At 34.5% G+C, this 20,147-nt stretch overlaps 1 protein-coding gene across 2 annotated transcripts in view; it reads right to left on the bottom strand.

The window, feature by feature from the left end:
• AP3B1 (adaptor related protein complex 3 subunit beta 1) overlaps positions 1-20,147 on the bottom strand; it is a 159,957-nt gene that overhangs the window by 51,883 nt on the left and 87,927 nt on the right. For both annotated transcript variants that reach the window (XM_048932545.1, XM_048932544.1), the window contains exons 15-20: positions 17,364-17,540; positions 12,154-12,340; positions 11,108-11,238; positions 9,033-9,138; positions 7,465-7,615; positions 4,243-4,417 (exon numbers count right to left, since the gene is read on the bottom strand). In XM_048932545.1, coding sequence (XP_048788502.1) covers positions 4,243-4,417; positions 7,465-7,615; positions 9,033-9,138; positions 11,108-11,238; positions 12,154-12,340; positions 17,364-17,540 — 927 coding nt within the window. The remainder of the gene's footprint in view (positions 1-4,242; positions 4,418-7,464; positions 7,616-9,032; positions 9,139-11,107; positions 11,239-12,153; positions 12,341-17,363; positions 17,541-20,147) is intronic.

Raw genomic sequence — 20,147 nt, 5'->3', positions numbered from 1 at the left:
TACATGAATATTTTCATATTCATACGTATATTTTCAGATACATGTATGCATACATAGCATATGTGTTTCGGTACAGAACATCATAGAAGTTTATTTAAATTAGACTTGCCATATATATATATATATTTGTATATATATATATATATAATATGTTTATAAATATATATTTATAATATATTATATATATTATAATATAAATATAAATATAAATATAAATATAAATATGATCATTTTTTTCATTTTTTTCCAAAGAAAATAAAATAGATTGGCTTTCTAGAAATAATAAATAGCCAATGACTGCAACAAATACTATCAACACATATTTCTAATGAGTGAAAAAAGCTTTGAATTCCAAATCAAGATAATAAAAAGGTTATGACGTGTCTGGCATTTCCCTGTAATAAATTTTATTATTCTTTCCTTAAAATAAATCTACAATATAACCCAGCTTCCTGCCAGGAGAGCTCACTATGGGAAAAGCAGAATACTAAACAAAGAAGTTAAGCTATATTCCATCAAACATTTCTCCATTTGCAATTCATCTTGGTAATAGAGATAGAACCTGGTAAATGCATATAGGACTTGAAGCAGGAGATTTCTCTTGCTCAATGCATAATTCATGTGCTCCGCCTGCAAAGTGTGTAAAATGAGAATTTCACACCGCAGCATGAGCCATGGAGCTGCAGAGAAAAGGCAGATGAAATCATATTTTGCTGTGTGAATTTTATTTCTTATCCTTCCAATATTTATACAAAACCATCATTGACAATCCAAATGCATTGACAGATCACCCACTGTTTCCATTGTGTTAGCACTTGAAAAGAGATCAGGCAGAAAGATAGACAATTTGTTTTTGTATATTTTTTAAATAGTGGATCAGGTTTTTAACAGCTGAGTGACTGTATTATACTTGTATAAGGAGGTCAACAGTAGCTGATTTAAAAATCCCACTGCAGAGACACCTACTTACACATGCATCCTCAAATCTGGCTTTCTACTGTAGAAATGCTTAGATCATATTATTTACCTGAACATTTTCAACTATGCATATTTCAAAATTATATAAAACAGCAGCATAAGAGATGGATTTTTTTCTATTCACCGCAGCTCAATTATGATGAATACAACAGCTTTTACAAAATTATTCTTCGAGAAAAAAAACAAAACAAAACACAAAAATAAACGGAAGTTTGTGTAACCTATTTCTGTGCTAGAAAATGCACGGATGCATGCGTAAATTAAGCTCTTGTGTGACCATAATCAAACCGTTTTATGAAAACTGTGCTAAACATGGCAATGGTACCCAACAAAATACAGAATGGTACACAACACTCAGAACATTTGTTAACTAACAGCTCATAATTTGCGGACACTGAACAACTATAAAAATAGACCTCACTAATTACTCCTCTCACCAATGTGTTTCTCAGAAAATATTTTCATTTTTATTTATAAGGAAAAGAAAGCCCAAGAAATCATCTTCCCATCTGCACTGGCCACATTACAATAATAGCAGAATAATACAAGCAATGTCTTTTCCAATTAAAATCTTCCAGACAAAGAACATCCTTTTCTTAGGGCCTAAGTTTTTAATGGAAGTAAAATAAATATGAGTAGTTCCTGTAAAAGGTACTATAATAGAACAGCTCCACATTTGACTTTATCTGAAATGTTCTTTACAGCTTGTTAAATTATTGCTTTTCTTTCCAACTTTGAAGGGCTATCAGGGTTATCATCAGTTAGCTACACTTCTGATCACAAGGCTCAAAACAGGTACCTGTACAAAAGCCAGTTAAGCTACTTAGTACAGTAGTCACCCTTGATTCAAAATACGTATGACTGTCACCTCCATCTTCTTAACCAATTACACTGCTGAATATAACTATCAGAAACATTTGTAGTACAAATGCAAGCACCCAACATTACTTAAACAGTGAAAAAGTCCTTTGTATTCAAGAGCATTACATTCACTTCAGACTCCTGCCCAATTAATTCAACCTTCATTCAATCTCACATACTACTACATTGGCCATGTCAGAGTTTCCAAGTGACAAAGCATTTAAGGAACATTTGTACAGTGAATTTCATACTATCTTTTCAACTAATTCCTTGTCATGTTTTTTTTTACTGTCATGTACGCAAACCCCGTTACTTAATATTTCTGTGACATTTTAAAGCTTTGCAGTTCTTCAGTTCTACGTTTTGAGTCTGATCAACTCTTCTGTCAATGGCTTAAAACTTCCTTTGTTCCTAGTACATTTCTTTTTAGGTACATCTTAAGTAAGGCTTTAAGACTACTCCAGCAAAAATCCAAATGCTTGACAATTCTCTGCTGACTTCAATGAAACAATCCCAAGTTTCTTAAACATTCTGGTTCTCATATTACACAGTACATTGACTTCACACATTCTCAGGCACTGTTTTAAAATATAAAAAGCTTACTTATGCTGGTAGTCCTCACAAATCCTGTGAAGAAACTGTAACAGTTCAAATAACTATAGTGAAAGTCATCACAAAGGCTGGCCCTGAAGCTCTGAGGAAGGACAATTGCAGCAGAGGGCACACAGTTATTTGAACACAGTTTCGTAGTGACTTCTCAGAGTAAAGCTGAGTTCTGTTATTGTCTGGTGAAAAAAGTCTGTACTATACTATAAGAAGCTGCAAACTGTGAAAGGAGTTAACTCTCTTAATATTTAATTTCCCTGCTATGAATAAATCTTAGAAGAAGGTATGCTATCCAGTGTCATATTAGGCAGGAAACATTGATCAAATAACAGAAATACACCTCAATTTCTATGCTATGATCTCCATTAATTTTTTTGCCTTCCTGGTAGATTACGGGAATGTACTCATTCAGGCTGTAACTCAGGTTACAACTCAGAGCTTGTAAGTAGATGTATCAAGTTAAAAACCGAAGACCTTTTACATCATAAGATCAAGCTTTAGAGAAATGAAGGGCCTTTCTTCCTCAGCTAAAGGAAAATACCTGAACAGCTTAATGAAGTTACAGACTTCTCCCTTAGCTATTTGAAACACATTTGTCTTCTACACTTCTACAACTGTATCAAATGCAGCAGAGTCCTGTTCTGACTACTCAGCAATCTATACTGAAATCCTGATCATAATGTGTCAGCTTAATTTAAAATGCTTCAGATTATCACTTAATTTTCAACGCCACACTTACTAAAATGGAAACTTCTGAGCTAGAATTCTAACTGAATTTTTTATAATGTGCATGAATAGAAACGGAAATAAATTTTGACAACAGAAAAATAACTTTCAGAAATGATTTTACCTTAGCCTTAGCATGAAGTTCCTCATATACTTATTTTTTAAATGAAAGGCCATTAAATAAACAGAATCTACATCATGCAATTAGCTTCAGCTCAGTAATGCTTGAATAAAATGAACTTCTAGCCTCTTTATCTTCACAAAGTCAGCAATTAAAACTTAGCTAACACAAGCTAAGTTGCAAAAGTTAGGAGAAACTGTTGGTTCTGTTGAATACTTTTGTATCTTTACACATTTCAGAATTCGGTTAGAAAAAAAAAAAGATTTGAAAGATTGCTACTTCATAAATATTGCAAAAAAGCTAATATAACTTGAAGTGATGAAACAATTTATATGCTTTATTCCTATCGAACAGGGAGCAATAAAAGTTGAGTACTCATTAAGGATACTAACTGTACTAGTCTACATATATACCTGTAGTAAATAATTCCACTAGTCTATGTATATATCTTGAGATAGATAAATTAACTTCACTGTTCTCAATGCTAATGGAAAATTTTAAAACAAAGCTAGGCAGTTCTATTTGAGTGCCTTAAGAAACTCTCTCAGATCCAGGTTTTCTAGATTAAAATGGGATCATAATTACTAACAGTCATCACAAATCAGGCTATTATTTCTGTGCAATCCTCATGTTTTCACCAGTTTAAAAGTAATCTAAAAAAATTAGGTCCCCTTATTCATTATCTATGTGGAGTAAACCAATATGTAATTTTATTTTACAGTATTTTTACTTGCTTAAACTACGAAACAGTTACTATTGTTTTTGGGATTAGTCTTTTCATGAAAAGTCAACAAATATTTGCAAAACTTCTGCTTCTCAGATATTTAAAAAATTACTACCCATTTCCATTCCTCAAGAAAGAAATACACAGTTAGATGCATTGTTTAATGTTTTATATATATACACACACAAGTATATGTATGCATATATAAATATTTAAAACATCTTACCTTAGTAGAGGTAGCATTTCTGGACTTTTCAGCATCTGAGTCACTATTAGAGTCTGATTCTGACTTGGAGTTTGAAGAACTCTCATCTGATGAACTAGACTCTATATCAGAGGAACTGAATGTGCTTCTGGACTTGGAGATTTCCTTTGCTTTCTTTTTAATGCCTTCTGAATCACTAGAGATTAAAATAATTAAATATAAGAAACACAGAAAACCACCAAAGAAAAACACTTTGGAGTAATAATATCAGAAAATAGTTCGAGTTGGAAGATATCTTAAGGATCATCTAGCTCCAACTGCCCTGCTGTGGGTAAGGGCACCTTCCAGTAAATGAGGTTCCCCAGGAACCCCATCTAACCTGGCTGTGAATGCCTTTAGGGATGGAACATTGACAGGCTCTCTGGGCAGCTCTTCCAATGTCTTACCATCCTCTGAGTTATAATTTCTTCTAATGATCTAAGTCTAAGTAATCTAAGTCTCCCTTGTTTTATTTTAAAGTCATGACCTTGTCCTATTGCTACACGACCCGATAAAAAGTCTGTCTCTACCTTTCAGTACTGAAAGGTACAAGGTCTCCCTGGAGCCTTCTCTTTCTGCATGGAACAAGCCTAGCTCCTACAGCCTTTCTTTGTAGGAGAGGTGCACCAACTCTCTGATCATCCTCACAACCCTCCTTTGGGCCTGCTCAAGTAGCTCCATGTCTTTCTTTCTGGGGGCCCCAGAGCTTGAACTAGGAAGCATCCTACAAGCAAGATTTCAAAGATTTATGAAATCAATGTGAAATCAGTACTTCCTCATGATAAGGAAACTTGGCTACAATGGCAGAAGTAGTAGCTTATTTAAGGGAATTCTGCCTATTCCGCCTGCAACTAAAAGAATCACGATGGATTATAAGATGTTTTTGCAGAGTAAAACTGACTTTGAACATCAAGACATTTATTGGTTTGTTAATCTTTCCAGATCAAGACAACTAGAAAAAAGGCCTGTAATACCTACCAGTATTTCAAGACATACAGATTTCATTCACAAGAGCTGTTACCTTTTGACACTTTTTGTCATATGAAACACATTATGGCCACTGGACTTCAAAGATAGCATTCTTCATACAGTAAGATTCTGTTAATCATAGCAATTTTGGATTATGTTGTTCTATGTTAACAGCTACGAAATATTATTAAAATCTGCCCAGTTCTTTTCTACTAATAGTGTAACTACAAATTAATAGATTATTCTTTTGTCTCAGTGGGAGTAGGGGATGAAGAGGAAAAGATCAGTAGATATAAATATTGCAGGAAACAAAAACTATTTCCTAATAGTTATCACGGAAAAGCTAGATAGTACTGCCCACTGAAAGCAAACTTCTCTTTTTGCATCTGCACGCAACTTAAACTTCTAAATCAGGTGCACCACCTGATTCAGCTTCCTCTTTAAGACAATTAATTGGATACTGAAAAGATGAAAGGGTAACAAGGTCAGGAATAATTAAACAAATCCAGACCACTCAGCTAGTAGGAATCCCTTTTGTCCCAGCTTGTTAAATATTTTTGCCTAGCTTGAGGAGCAGTGCAAAAGAATACACGGTGCCACAATACTGTTTCAGATGGCAATATTTTTAGAAGGGAAAGATAGAGGGAAAAGGAATTGAAAAGTCTAACACTACAGAAAGAAAAAATGTAAGGAGTAATGCTTTCTTCTTGCCAAGAACCTTTCACGATTGAACTGCCTGAATCAAATGCAATCAAAACATTTAAAAATCAGTATTAGAATTTAAACCATGCTAGTAAGGCCCACCCATGAAGGTGAAATCAAAACCCAGAATTTTAACAGTTGAAAGCCATTTTCTCTGAAAGCAGTGAACTCAAGGCTTGCAAATCTAGAACAAAAACCAGGAATATGCTTTACAGAAACAGTCCAATGTAGCAAATCTGATTGTTAAGATTACGGTGAAAAACAGGAAATCTCATAAGGAAATTTCATATGATAGCTTGTTTTAGGTCACTAAGCTAAAAATAAAAATTCCCTACTGTATACTGTTCCTCATGACATATAACACACGCAATGACAAAACTGTCTACGTTTCCTCCATTGCCACTGAACAGGAGCTGTAGTTGTATTAACATAAGCTACTGTGAACTCATTACATAAATAAAAAAAACCATTCTTTCAAAATACATCTTATATTTAAAACAAGATTTAAAGATTAAAAATGTTACTTTATTGTGTATCAGCCAGTTTTGATGGGTAATCATTGTTTATCTTACTCCTTAAACTTTCAGATGTTACTCTAATGAGAAGAATTTACTGGTAACTAGCTTTTTAACTTTCCGATGATGAAAAGCCTGTATTAATTTAACCTACAGATTTCATTTGTTCTGAACAGGAAAAACAATATAAATCACTTTTAAAATCATTAAATCCTGACTTAAATTAATAAAGTCATAATTAGGGCATTATGCTGTGTTTGTTATGGAAGTGGCAAGGCGAGCTGCTTTAATTACTGTCTGTAATAAAAGGAGCAGAGTGCGTACTGCTCCCCAATCAGCGCTGTCAGCCACGACTGAGCTGAGCTGCAAACTCATCAAGTGAGCTGGCAGCAGACTATAGACTAAAGGGCGATCATGTCTGCAGAGGCTACTTGCTGACAACAGTAGAAGAAACAGATTCATACAATCCAAGGTATTAGCCCCAATTACTCAAAATTTTAATGATACTTTAATACATGATAATGCTGTTGATAATAGGCAATCTTAAAAAGTGCTAACACTTAAATATCTTATGACCGTTTCCCTTCACAGCCCTTGCTTCTAATATTTGGATCATAATCTTTTTAATATAACATTATTTAGAAAAATCAATTGTCTTAGTTACATAATGGCAAAGTGTTGAAGGACTTAATTTTAGCTCTCAGCAAAATTACTGCAAAAGGTAATTAAGTGTTTCATACACTGTGTTTGATCACTTATTCAGTCTCCCAAGGTTACATCAGTTTTCAAAAAGACACCCAAGATTTTAGATTAATTCCAAATACAGTAGTTTGACTAATGAAAATATGAACCCAACTCATACACAGAATATATACTGAAACATGGATAAACAGGAAATGTCATCCTTTGCTTGGTGTGCCTTCAAAATGCTTAACTGAGCACTTAGCAGACTGCTTACAACAAAAATGCTTTAGCAGCTACCATCACAAAAATTAAAACCATACAAATGTACACTTACCTTTCCTCAGCAGCTCCAGATGTTTTCTTTGCTGTACTTTCTTCTGATTCACTATCACTTGATACTCCAGTGGAAGAGGAACTCCCACTACTCTCCTCACCACTGCTTTCTTCCTTATGTTGCTTCTCACTTTCACTGCCAGATTCACTACCTGGAAAAAAAAAAAAAAAAAAAAAAAATCACTCTTAGAATTTTCAGATTTTTTTGGTAAATATCTTAAATAGTAAGTACCTTAGGAATCCCACTTGGTTTTAAAATAAAGTTTTAGTATTATAAGATCCAATTACACATTTTACCCTTGTTTTCCTAGGATCAAAAGCAGGTAAGGAACCACTTCACCCAAATATTTACAAAATTCTGTTGATTAAAGAGCTGCTCTCTTTAAGCATACAATACAGTTACTAATCAAATTAGCACTCCAAATTATAAATTAGTTACATGTGGGTTCTTCTATAAAATCCTATCAGGTGTTGGAGATGACCTCAAGTTTTCTACCACATATGTTCACTTAACTGCAAGATTATCTTTCAAACTAATTGTTTAATTACACAATCTTGATAGTGATGATATTTTAATAACAGATTGAAAAAAAATTGTTCATCTGGTAATTAATCATATAGTTAAAATACATTCAAATATCTGAAATGAGCATATTCTTTTCTTCCTTAAGAGATCATTCCCTGATACAATTTGTAGGTACTTTTCTTTGCATATCTCTTTAGATGTGGAATGAGAGGGAAGAAGTACCAAATTCTGATTTGGAAGCCCATTTGGTTAGTTTAACAAGATACTGCTAAGTCTTTTAAGTCTCTGATGCCATATCTTTTCTGTGTATAGCCCTTGGACCTGAGATAATTCTTTATCTTTTTGTTAAGTCTAGAAATGGTCAGTGAGACTCACGTTCATCACTAAATTTAACTATGTTAACATCTACTGAAATGGCACTCTTGGGGAACTGTCTACCTCATATTGAGCAAGTGACTATTCAAAAAATCCTTAGCTCATTTGAAAGGCACCCATCAGTTATCTCCTCCATCATCACCTCAGTTGTAATATATAGAAACAGAAATGCTGAACTTCAGAGTAAAACAATAACAATTCACTAAATAAAAAACATGAAATACTACAGTTAAAAAAAGTTTTACAATTTACCAATAGTAGCACATGCTATCACAATAGTAGTTTATCAATAACAAATGCCAAAAAACATTCAAGAACTATGGCTCTCATCAACTAAGGCTTTGGTCATTTTTCTGACAAAACATTAAAGCTACATATTCTCGTTACTTTTGCTAGTTTTAATGTGAGATGAAAATAGAATACAAGCCTTTTTTATTTTTTATCTTGGAAGCAAAGCAACACAATTTAATGAACACACAAGCCATACCTATACAATTAGCTGTTACCACTACACTGTTGTAAATGTAATCCTTTTTTCCCCTCATTTTTCTGATACCTCTGAGGTGTTTTGTTTTGTTTTTTTTCCCTGATTCCCTTTATGTAGTGACCAATTCTGAACATAAAGTTATCCACAAAGCAGAGATAAAAGTCCGTTTCCAAATACCTACCTGATGCACTTGTACTGGCAGAGTCCTCTTCCTCCTCTTCTGATTCAGAGTAGAACTTTTCAGTAGGTTTCTGTGTCTTCTTGAGAACGGCAGTCCATTCCTTTGACTGTAAATAAATTTCAATTTAGGTTTACTTTTAGAACTAGCAGTACAAAAATATACATATAACATGTCAAAGAAAAATACCTGCAGTAGTGGTATTAGGCAGTTTCTAAATAAATCCTCTAAGTAAGTCAAGAGTGACGATTAAGCTTCTCTTCTTTTAAACAATTAGGAGCGCTGAAAGTTTTGAATATACTTGCAAAAGGTGAGATATGCCTATGAAAGACTAGAAAAAGATTTACTAAGGGAGATTTAAAAGCACTGGTAGCCATAAATAAATTGCTATGCCAAAAGATGCTGTAGTGTTAAGAGTTTTATCTTTGGCACCATTTCAGTTTACCCTAATGCTAGAATGAAGAATAAATACCATCTTTATCATCCCAAGTTTTAAGAGGAAAACAGACACAGACCCACCAGGCAGTAGCTAGATGACAACTGTATTTCACTTCCTTTGGTATTTGCCAAATAAAAGTAATTCTTATCAACAAAACACTACTTTGGCCAGACTGTTTTTAATTCATATTCCCTAAAATGCTGAGCAACTGAAGAAAAATTCTTGCCAGGGAAGAAACAAATAGGCAACCGTTTCAACACTGATACAGGTCTGCATCAGTGACAGCTTTTTAACTCAATTTCATTCACTTATTTTGTATAGTCATGTGAAGTATTAGAGCAATCACAAAGTCGCTAATGTGGTATTCTCCAAAGAAAATATTTGCAAAAAAGCCTTGGAAAAAGGATTTTCACGTTTATTTTGAGGTTTAAGTAGTCAGAAGACGTTTTCTGTTGTGTTGTAAGCAGGTGTTACTTCATCTGATCAATTTCATGCAAGGCTTTTATTTTTATGGATAAAGGTACCTCCACACACTCTTTCATGCCAACTTTATCATTTATAATAAAACCCTTTGAGATGACTGCAATCAAACTCTCCTCATAAAAGCTTTCAGAAGTTTGTAAACAAATATCTCTTTTCCTGAACTGTATAGAAGAAGGTACACAATTATTACTGAAGTACTAAGGAGAAACGCTTGCTGTATACTTCATTGTTTACTGGCCTCTGTAAAACACAACCATTTTTTAGAATTTTCTCCACTCATTCCATTCCTGACATCTTATAGGCAAATTCATGTGCAATTTAGTGTGGGAGTTGGCTAATGACAAGGACCGCATGCTTTTCTATGTGGACATGCTAAAAGAACTTATCTCTGGGAGCATCACCAGCATAGTATATTTCAATACACCTCAATTCCTGTTACTGTAATGGCTTTCACTAACATTTATTAGTACTCTGGTATCTGATGCATAAATCATAACTCCGGTACCAGAAATTGATTCTGCTCGCTAATTTCCAGTTCCGTAATGGAATGGAATTGGAATCAGTAGTAGATCACTATCTGTGTAATGTAGTAACACTAATGCACTAATAAGCAGTGCACTAGTAGATGACATTTTCGTTTTAGAAATGTTCCAAATTTTATTCAGATTGCCTGAAATGTAAACCTTGGTCTATTCCAAATTTTACACTTCAAAATATACATAACTTCTTACCCTGCTGCTGCCTTTTGTTTATTCTACTTTTTTTTTTCTGCTATGACTTGGATTTGTACATTGAAAATCCTCCATTGACCTACTACTTTAATATTCATCATAAACAGTAATAAACATACTGCAGCACAGAGAATACGAGAGATAAGAAATAAAAAATGAGATGGAAGGAAGGAAAGTTAATTTAGTCCTCAAGTGAGGTAAGGCGGCCTGCAGTTGATCCACTTCTCTCATTAAAAATAAACAGTAAGCACGGTGCAGTTTTAAAGAATTTTCAGTTTCTGAGCTAAAACATGCCACACAGATCATCAGACACATAAAAAATTTTCAGTACAGATAAACGTATCATTTAACTATTTACATTTCCAGGTAATACTCGGTACTGGCTTATGCCTTTGGCAAAGTTACTTTTAACAATGCCAACATACCAATTCGGCCACTTCAACGTTTCGCACAGCAGGGTCAGGTGCCACCTCCGGCCAGTCAGACAGCTCCAGGTAGCCAGTGGCTCGGCTGTTCAGCGTGTGAGACAAGGTACCAAGCTGGAAATGATCCCGATCTATTAAAAAAATGGGGGAGTGGAAAATACACAAACAACATGAGCTCCACCACAAAGAGCAATCTTAATCAGGGGTAAAGGTAATTGCTATTATATTACCTCAAATGTCATGGAATAAATATAAACTAGGAAGCTCTTCATAGGTCAAAAAACTGATTTCAGTCCATAGATTACAATAATCTCCCCCATAATGGTCAATAAAAAAGCTAATCAGTCAGTGTGTTTAGAGGTGTTGCTCTGAAATGTAGCTTCTCTAAAAATTACTTTACTGTGAATATTAAGAATGACAGCACAGTTAAACAATCCATATACATGTCTTGGCACAAACACATCCAGAATCTTAATAGTTTTTCTTCAAAATGGAGCTCCTTTTAGAGCTTTACAACATATAGGAGTATGAAAATTAAAATTGCAAATCATGACAGTAACAGAGCATTTTTAATTCAGATAACCTAATAACCTTTTCATTTGAAAAGACAATGGTTCATACTTCTTAAAAGAGGAAAATGCACTGCGAAAACTATCACTTTGGAGAAAAACAATAAAAAGCTAATCTACGGAGATTCAATTTATTTCAGATTCATAATAGGTTTACAGTGCATTAACAACCTTCTATTGAAGTCTAGATAAAAGACTAAAGACATTTTCCTAAATGAAAGAATATTTTTCTTCAAAATACACACTTTCTGTTATTAAGCCAAATTTAAAATCCACACAAACAGTTTTGCCAGGGTTTGTCATCAGGCAAATGTAATGTGTATGCAACATGTAAACCTTGTTTGCAGAGTGAGTACCTTTGCATATTAATCATTTGAGTTCGCTAAGTGACGCAATTTGTGAGTATATTTGAGATAGAATAGGCTGTCACATTCCTTTACACAATGAACATTTACCAAATGATTTTGGCAGTAATACCTTTAAAGGGAGACTCGAGCAATGGAGCAGGTTTCTGTGCCAGAAATATTTTTTTGGCATATTTGCTTAAAGCTCCACTCTTCTCATTCGGAACAATAAGCTGCCTAATAAATCTTGTACGGTCTCTGATGTCGTAGCTTTGATCATACTTGCCGAGATTTAATACATACTGGGTAAGCAATTTTGTCTGTGGAAAAAAACAGGACAAGAACAGAATACAAGTTATTTATGATTATTGATAACTCTGGATAAACATATTTAAAGAGGTAATAAAAATGAATGGTTATGTCAAACAAATGTTGTTCCACAGGGAATATGCATTTCTAAAGCTGCAAATGGAATTCTGAAGCCAAAGCACATGTCCTCTTCTGTATTGGGGAGGTGAATGCTGAGTACTGAGAAGCAGCCATGTGCTAGATTATTAAACTGCTGAAGTGGAAAGAAAGGCATCATTAAAAAAATAATCATATATGGCAAACCCGCTGAAGGATCTACGTGAGGATAATGAATGTGGAAATACAACTAAAAACATGGCACTCAAAACTTAATCGGAAAAATATGCAGGACATCAAAACATCAGAGGGTATTAGGGGGCTGGCAAACTGCTTCTGCTGAGGTGTGTTTTATGAAGAGATACAGTCCCTGGCATAAGCAGTGTCTGCACTCTGACTGCACTCAGTTACTTTATCCTGAATTATGACCCATTAAAGCAGACACATGAATCACTGAACTGGATTACTGCAAATTATTTGCAGTGCATTTAGCTGTTACTTTTTCATAAAAGCAAGCTGCTGATGCCCTCTAAAAACCAGGATAAAAGACTTCTTCCATTTTTTTCTTGAAGCTTAAAGCCTCCAGTAACATCAGTCATTTATTTATTTATGTAAGTGAACAACTTGTATTATCATGCTTTTTACAGGATAATAGGACTTCTTAATTTGATGTCTGAGAATATTAACACGTATTAAATAATTTTAATAATACGAATAAATTTTTAAAAAACCACACACACAGGAAGACTCTCCCTTAGAAATACTAAGGTAGGTAGGGTGAGCAGAGCAATAACATTGAACAGAACTGCAATGATCAAATGCATTCGAAAGAATTATGCAACTTTGTTCACACAGAAGGAAACAGTAAAAAGAGCAAAAAAAAATTTACCATCACAACAAAGTTAATTTTTAGTATAACAACTAAGAGTAGATGGATAACATAAGGTTAAGACATTGACAAGAGGCATTTACTTTCTTTATGCAAAGAAACTAGCTTGCATATGTATCTTGTTTATCAGGCAACTGTTACCAGAGTAGCATTTTTAATTGCATGAGGGGAGGAATATGCAAAAAAAAAAAAAAAAAAGCGTTAAATTTTGGAATGTACAATTTATTAGGAAAAAATCCTTTTTGAGGATGCAAGTTAGAGTAGTCCACATATCTACAAAGACTTTTTCAGCATACTGATTAATTCCTGTAAGTGACATACACAGTAACAAAAACTTTTTTTTATTTTAAACATATATGTAGGTTGCTCCAAAAATAATGTCTCCCATTTATTTCCATGGAAAATACAACAGATACTAAGAGAACAATACCTCTATTTGATGATAGCACTATTTCAGCTACAAAACTCTCTTTTTAAAAAGAGTCCCCATTGTTATGCATTTACAGCTGCAATGAACAAGAGCCTTGTAGCAATCTGCACCACTGCTGAAACACACCACCCACCACCCCACTGTGCTCACATCCACTGCTCGGTCTCGACAAATGTTCAGGAAGTACCAATGAACATCAATAGGTGCCATTATTTCCACACGGAGGAATTCAGTGTCACACCTTTGCTCCATACGCACTTCCATGTCAGATGGCCCTCTGCTGCCAACACTCACGTGGCAAGAAAATGCAATGGAATATTGATAAGAAAGTTAAAGTTAACTTCCATACCACCACCATCTGCCTATGACATTATGGGCCATAAATGACAACATAATAAAATAGGAGGCATTGTTTTTGGAGCAGCCCTGATACAACACGATATTGAAAGATGGCGTCTTCTTTAATGGGATCATTTCCATGATCCTTGCTTTCTTACTCTCCACAAAAACACCTCTTCCATATTTCTCTATACAAATACATATGTCGAATGCTCCATACTGCAAGAATTCTCCTTGCAGGTGTCATAAATAGCATTAATGAAAATGGCAATAGAACACTAAATTTTTCTTATGGCAGTGCAACCAAACAAGTCAGAGAAGCTCTTCTACATGGAGGTACCTAATAGAAACAATTCATTTTAATTAAAAACGGAAAATAAATTAATGAACACTCCCTCAGTTTTGCCAACAAAGGAATATCTATAAGCTGAAAACTGTTTCAGCAAGAAGTTAGTCTTCTAAAATATGACAGAATCTGCACATATCTGACTTCATACTTCAATAAAACAAAGCACTCTGACATAAACATTCTATACGTTTATTACCATATGCCCACCTCTTGTTATCTGTACATGCTCATTATATGCAGACATAATATCACTTCTTATATCTCTGCACTGTTAGCATTTACTACTTTCGTTTGTACATTTTGGTTTGGCCAGTGAGAAGGTATAGAACAGACCATCCTTTAGCAATGTTTGTAGAACTTTCCAATGGCACTGCTTCTACTTAAGAATATAATGTATATTCTAGACTAGCAGTAATTTGCTGTTTGGCTCTCCTTGAAAAATATTTTAATGCAAATATCACCAGTGGCTTAGCCTCAACAATGGGAAAGAAACAGCAAACTATTCATTCTTAGTTGCTGTTACCTCACAGTAACTTGACTCCTTTGATACCCAAGACAAGGATGCTGTGCTAAGTCACATTTAACAAATTATCCCTTTACAATTACTTGGGCCTTTATTCAGCATGACACCTATTGTGTTACACAGCAGAAACACCTCTAGATATCTTTTCTTCTTCCTCTTACAGGCAAAGAATAGCTCAAGCAATTAGATACCATGTTTTTCTGCATAACTTGTTTCCCTCATATGAACTCCACTTACATAGATATATACTGCATTCACAAGGATTCTTACGATCCTAATTGACAACAAAAGGAAATAAGCTTACTAAACAACATGGACAATCAGAAGAAATCTTATGATATATTTATCCAGATAGCACTGAACCTAGAGGTCTTAAATTATAAACAGCTGTTGCAAGCTCATCACACAATTAAAAAAATAGAACTGGAAATTCTTATTAAAAAAAAAAAATTGAATTTCCAAAGTATTCCTGAAAATATACTGCATTAGATGTTTGGACTTATGTCTAAGGAAATTAATAGCAAATCAAACATGATATTTTAAGGATTTGAAAATACAAAGTCATATTCCCTCCAGAATTGGTGCTTTTTTACCTGCTTGTCTTTCATTTTGTTTTTGTGTCTCTGCTGTCCTTACTCTACTTTTCAGCAAAATGATATTGCATCTTTGAGATTACCTCAACTCCACTGGCTTTGGAGGAAATTAACAAAGAATTAAAAAGTATTATGTGGTGGAGTAGGATACAGGAGAAAACATAGACAAGGGGAGAGAGGGACAGAAAGACAACTGAGCAGCCAAGTGTACAGGGTTTGCCTGAGAGCTCGACAATTAGGCTAACGAGTGGCTGAATGTTTTAGGAACTGGAATCACTCCTGAAATAAATGTTTTAATGAGGGAGTTGAGAAGAGTCTTATTCCTGGCAATGATGTAGATGAACAAGAAGTGCTGCTGGCTCCTAAAGGCAAAAACACCTTTTATAGTTTGGAAGGAGCTTTCAGTCAAGCCAGATCATCAACCTATGCTCTTTGAATTTTGTACAAAAATATCTTGATGACTCAAGAAGAAAGCTTACTACTACACAACTTAAAAGAGGAAAATACCTTTCCACGACACTCATCATTTAGCAGGCATCTCAGGAGACAGATTCATCCACTTCATAATCAACATCATATTTGAATCTATTAACATGCCTCATGTAAAATATGTTTAAAAATGTATTATGACCACATGAGTTTGGAAAAAGAATATCACAGAAATCATCATCTCCAAGGATTTTTGGCCATTTGGAAAAATTAGTAAATACTACCAATGGCCCAGTAAGAGACAATTAAGATAATCAAACCAATCTTTTCTTAGCTCAGTCAGCACTTTCATTAAGAAGAGCACTGACAGAAAGAAGTCACCTTTTGTTACTCACCCATTTTAGACTGTCTGAGCAAAGGACAAGCATTCATTCTTATTTGAATGCAAGGCAAGACAGTTCATCTCCCACATGCCCTACAGAATAAAGTCTCAGATGGATCAAGTCTGCAGTTAGATATAGCTATCAAGGAACACATCACTGTTGCAGACATGCAAGATCCTATGCCGTCAAAGCTGCTATGAAACAAAAAGGTCTACGAGTCCAGTCTATATAACTCAAATAATATATTCATTATATATTTGGAAAATATTTCACAAACTTTTATAGAAAAATTAGAATGTGAAAAATTAGTGTCAAGATGCTATATTCCACAGCCAGAGAGTGACGAAGTTCACAGTACGGTCACTGAGATGAATTAAACAGTAAGGCCCTCTCACAGCTGTAGAAATCTAAGTTCATTCTTCTGTATTATCTGACATTTTTAGGTTATCTTTATCAGCAGAGATGATCAAAACCCACTCTCCCACAAAGGAAAGTGAAATAATATGAAACAGAGAGAAAAGAAAAAGCAGCTACTATCTTTAAGATGAGCACCAACAGAAAGACACTGAGGCCTTTTTCTGGCATTTCTTTTTAAACATCTTGAACCAAAACAAGCAATTTTTTATTCATAATGACAGAAGTCCCCAGAAAATTCTGCTTTTTGATCCAGAAAGCAGCAAATCTCAGCTGGAAAATTTCCAATTTTATGCTGATTAAACAATTTATAAATAGTTTCTACTTACCTGAATGAAAAAAAATCCACAAATCTTCTCAATAAAGAAAGGAACAACAAAAAATAGAGCAATTTCATCGATACATCTGTGTTTATGATACAGCACACTCAAGGGCTGTTGGTTAGGTTTAGGTTGAGTTCTAAAAAAAGTAATAATTACTGTGAACTGGTTTCAGTTGTTTATTAAAAGAAATCAGGACTGGACTATACAGATGGTACAAAAAAACTACTGTGACTGTAAATATATTCTCTTGTGTATTTAAACCTTACCTGCTTTGAGTTTGTTAAATACAGTTTTGCTCCCAAATTTAAGATCTGCAACTTTACAAGGTCATCTTCATTTATGAAGCTCTTGGCTGTCTTTCTCAAAACATCAGGTGCAATCTTTGGAACCCGTTCACAGTACTCCCCAATGAGCCACAAGATGCTGGCTCTTGCTACTGGAACCTGAGAAAACATCACACACCATAAATTAGCATATTCACATGAAAAACGTGCTTACTTGCACTGTGTTCAGTAATAAGTTAAACAAAATACTGCCTAAACATAATTGGCGTGAAAGAAACACAGACCCAGATTATATCTCATTCAGCGCACTCACTGTGGTAGACTGAGTGTACATACATAGATTCTGACCCAAAACACATACCATTTGACAAGGCAAACAGATCAGGAGTGTGAACAGAGACACACAGAAGCTATGTGCCCATGATAACAGTACCAGCCAATGGCAATTAGAAAGAAAATGTAAGTATTTCAGGTTCAGCTGGGAATGCTTGCCATCAGATTATGCTAAAGACCATGCTGAAACGCAAATGCTTTTTGTGTCTATATTCATATAGAAATGGTTTTGAATAAACAGAGCTTCCTCAGCTCCTGTCCATCAACTTCAAAAGCATAGGAATTTAAGACTGTTATTTTTCCTCTATCCTTATTTAAAGTCATATGACAGCAAGATTCATTTTTTTGCACATGTCCTGTGAGAGCTCAGTGTCAGATTTTGGAGAGAGAGGAGTTCAAAATTAGTCTTTTCAACTTTGGAATACGATCTGTCTCCTTAAGCAGAAACACTCAGACCAGAAAGTTCACACAGGTCTTATATTTTTGGAGCTACTGGACTGTGTTTCACAGGAGTTAAGTGGCATGGCGATACATGCAGAGAATTTTCAAAGGTGGGAAAATTCATCCAGGAAAAAGCATGTCCTGAGAGCACCACAAGTTTTACACAGAACCTTTATCGATACACTTTGAAAAAACACAACTGTTCTATCCTGTAAAATGACGGACTTTAGGTTAGAAAAAAATGCCAAGGGTAAGCTTCCAATTGCAACTGCAATTTCAGCTAATTTTTTTCCACTTTTTTTCCAAAGTGAAAAATGTGTATAAAGCTTTTATGACTCTCTACACTACACAGTGTTCTTTTTGAGTAAGCTTACACTGAAGGTAGTTTGAATTCTGCCTTAGGAGAACTGGAGAGAACAGGTTTGAGAAGTTCAGCACTGCAGTTTTTAAAACACTAATTCTTTCTATCCTGTATCGGTGTTATAATTACTTTTTCAGCACCTGCCCAGAATTCATTTACATGTCAGAATTACAATGGAAAGCAACTGTTAGTTATTCTATCCTGTATGCATTTTAAATTTGGAAACTCTGCTTTTTAGTTACATTTGTAACTTAAAAAATATAAGTAAATTACCAAGGTTCAGAACAGCATTTTCCAACCTATGGCCCACAGTCCCCAGAAAATGGCCCAGTAAACCATATTTAAGAAAAGCTAATTACGCTCACAAGAAATTCTAGTGATTAAGCACCTTCTAGTATCCCGGAAAGATTGAGAACAGCTTTGAATAAAATCATTCTCAAATACCTGACTCTATCCTGCACATTGTTGCAAATACATAAGCCAACAAAAGTTCAAACAAAGGACTGCTTCTATAGAGAGAAGGAGCAATAAGATCATGGAAGGACATAACTCAGGAGTCCAGTAACAACAACAAAACATCCCTCAAGATAAACATCAGATGTAAATTCTGAAAAGATGCTTGATGCAGAGTTAACATAACTACAAAATAATGTATTGAGTGTGCTATAACACAAGTATGTGAGACAGATATAAAATACGGAGACTTTTTAATGAATTGTTAAAAAAGGTCTTGGAATCTATGGCATGGGAGACAGGAACAAGGTACTGAACAACTGCAAAATACAAGAACTTCAAATGCAGTCAGAAAATGTTCACCTGCAGTACAGTAAGACTGATGTCATTACTGTACGCTGATTTCAGAAGGGAAAGAGGTTATTTCTAATGTTCCAAAGGTTACACTGCATTAAGACCTCACTCCCGATCTATTACTTTAAATTGGGCTAAAGAATAGTAATTGAGTGGTACATTAAATTTTCCAGTATTGGAGCAGTTCAAGTTGCCTGCTGTACAGACAGAATACCTCTAAATAAGAATATATGGGCAACTTCACATTTCAGTTATGCTAGATTTATTTTTCTTAAATATTTCATTATAGACTTGTTAAAAAATTACAATTCTACAAGAGAACACCAAGTACCCCGCTCTAGGCAGCAGCCCATCAGAAACATCTCTTCCCTATTATTGCCTTGCTCACATAGCAGACTACTTTCAAAAACTGTATTTATTATGAAATACAAAAACTAGAAATGTAATTTTTCAAATCAAATCCAGGACTACGCTTTAAAAACACAATGAAATATTTAGATGTGCACTGTTTTATGCCTGAAGTTGTTTTTTTTTTCTTACAAAGTTCTTCGTAAAATGTAAATCTTACAAAGTAGTCTCACAATGTCAAATAAACAAACTAAACCAGCTTAACTTGAAAAACACTGCAAAAGGAAACCATGCAGAATATCTTGTGAGACTGTGCATTTTAACCAGCCTACTACATAAATACACTATATATTAAACACAATTTTGTGCAATGAGAATCGATATCAATTAGAGACTTTTGAATCGAACCCTAAGTGGAAACCATTTTAATGAAAAGTATATGTGGAACTGATGAACCCAATGTTTCCGTGTCACTG

This window comes from Lagopus muta, chromosome Z (assembly GCF_023343835.1).
Source record: "Lagopus muta isolate bLagMut1 chromosome Z, bLagMut1 primary, whole genome shotgun sequence".
Classification (NCBI taxonomy): domain Eukaryota; kingdom Metazoa; phylum Chordata; class Aves; order Galliformes; family Phasianidae; genus Lagopus; species Lagopus muta.
Note: the sequence above shows the minus strand (reverse complement) of the source record. Positions and strands in the feature narration are given on the sequence as shown.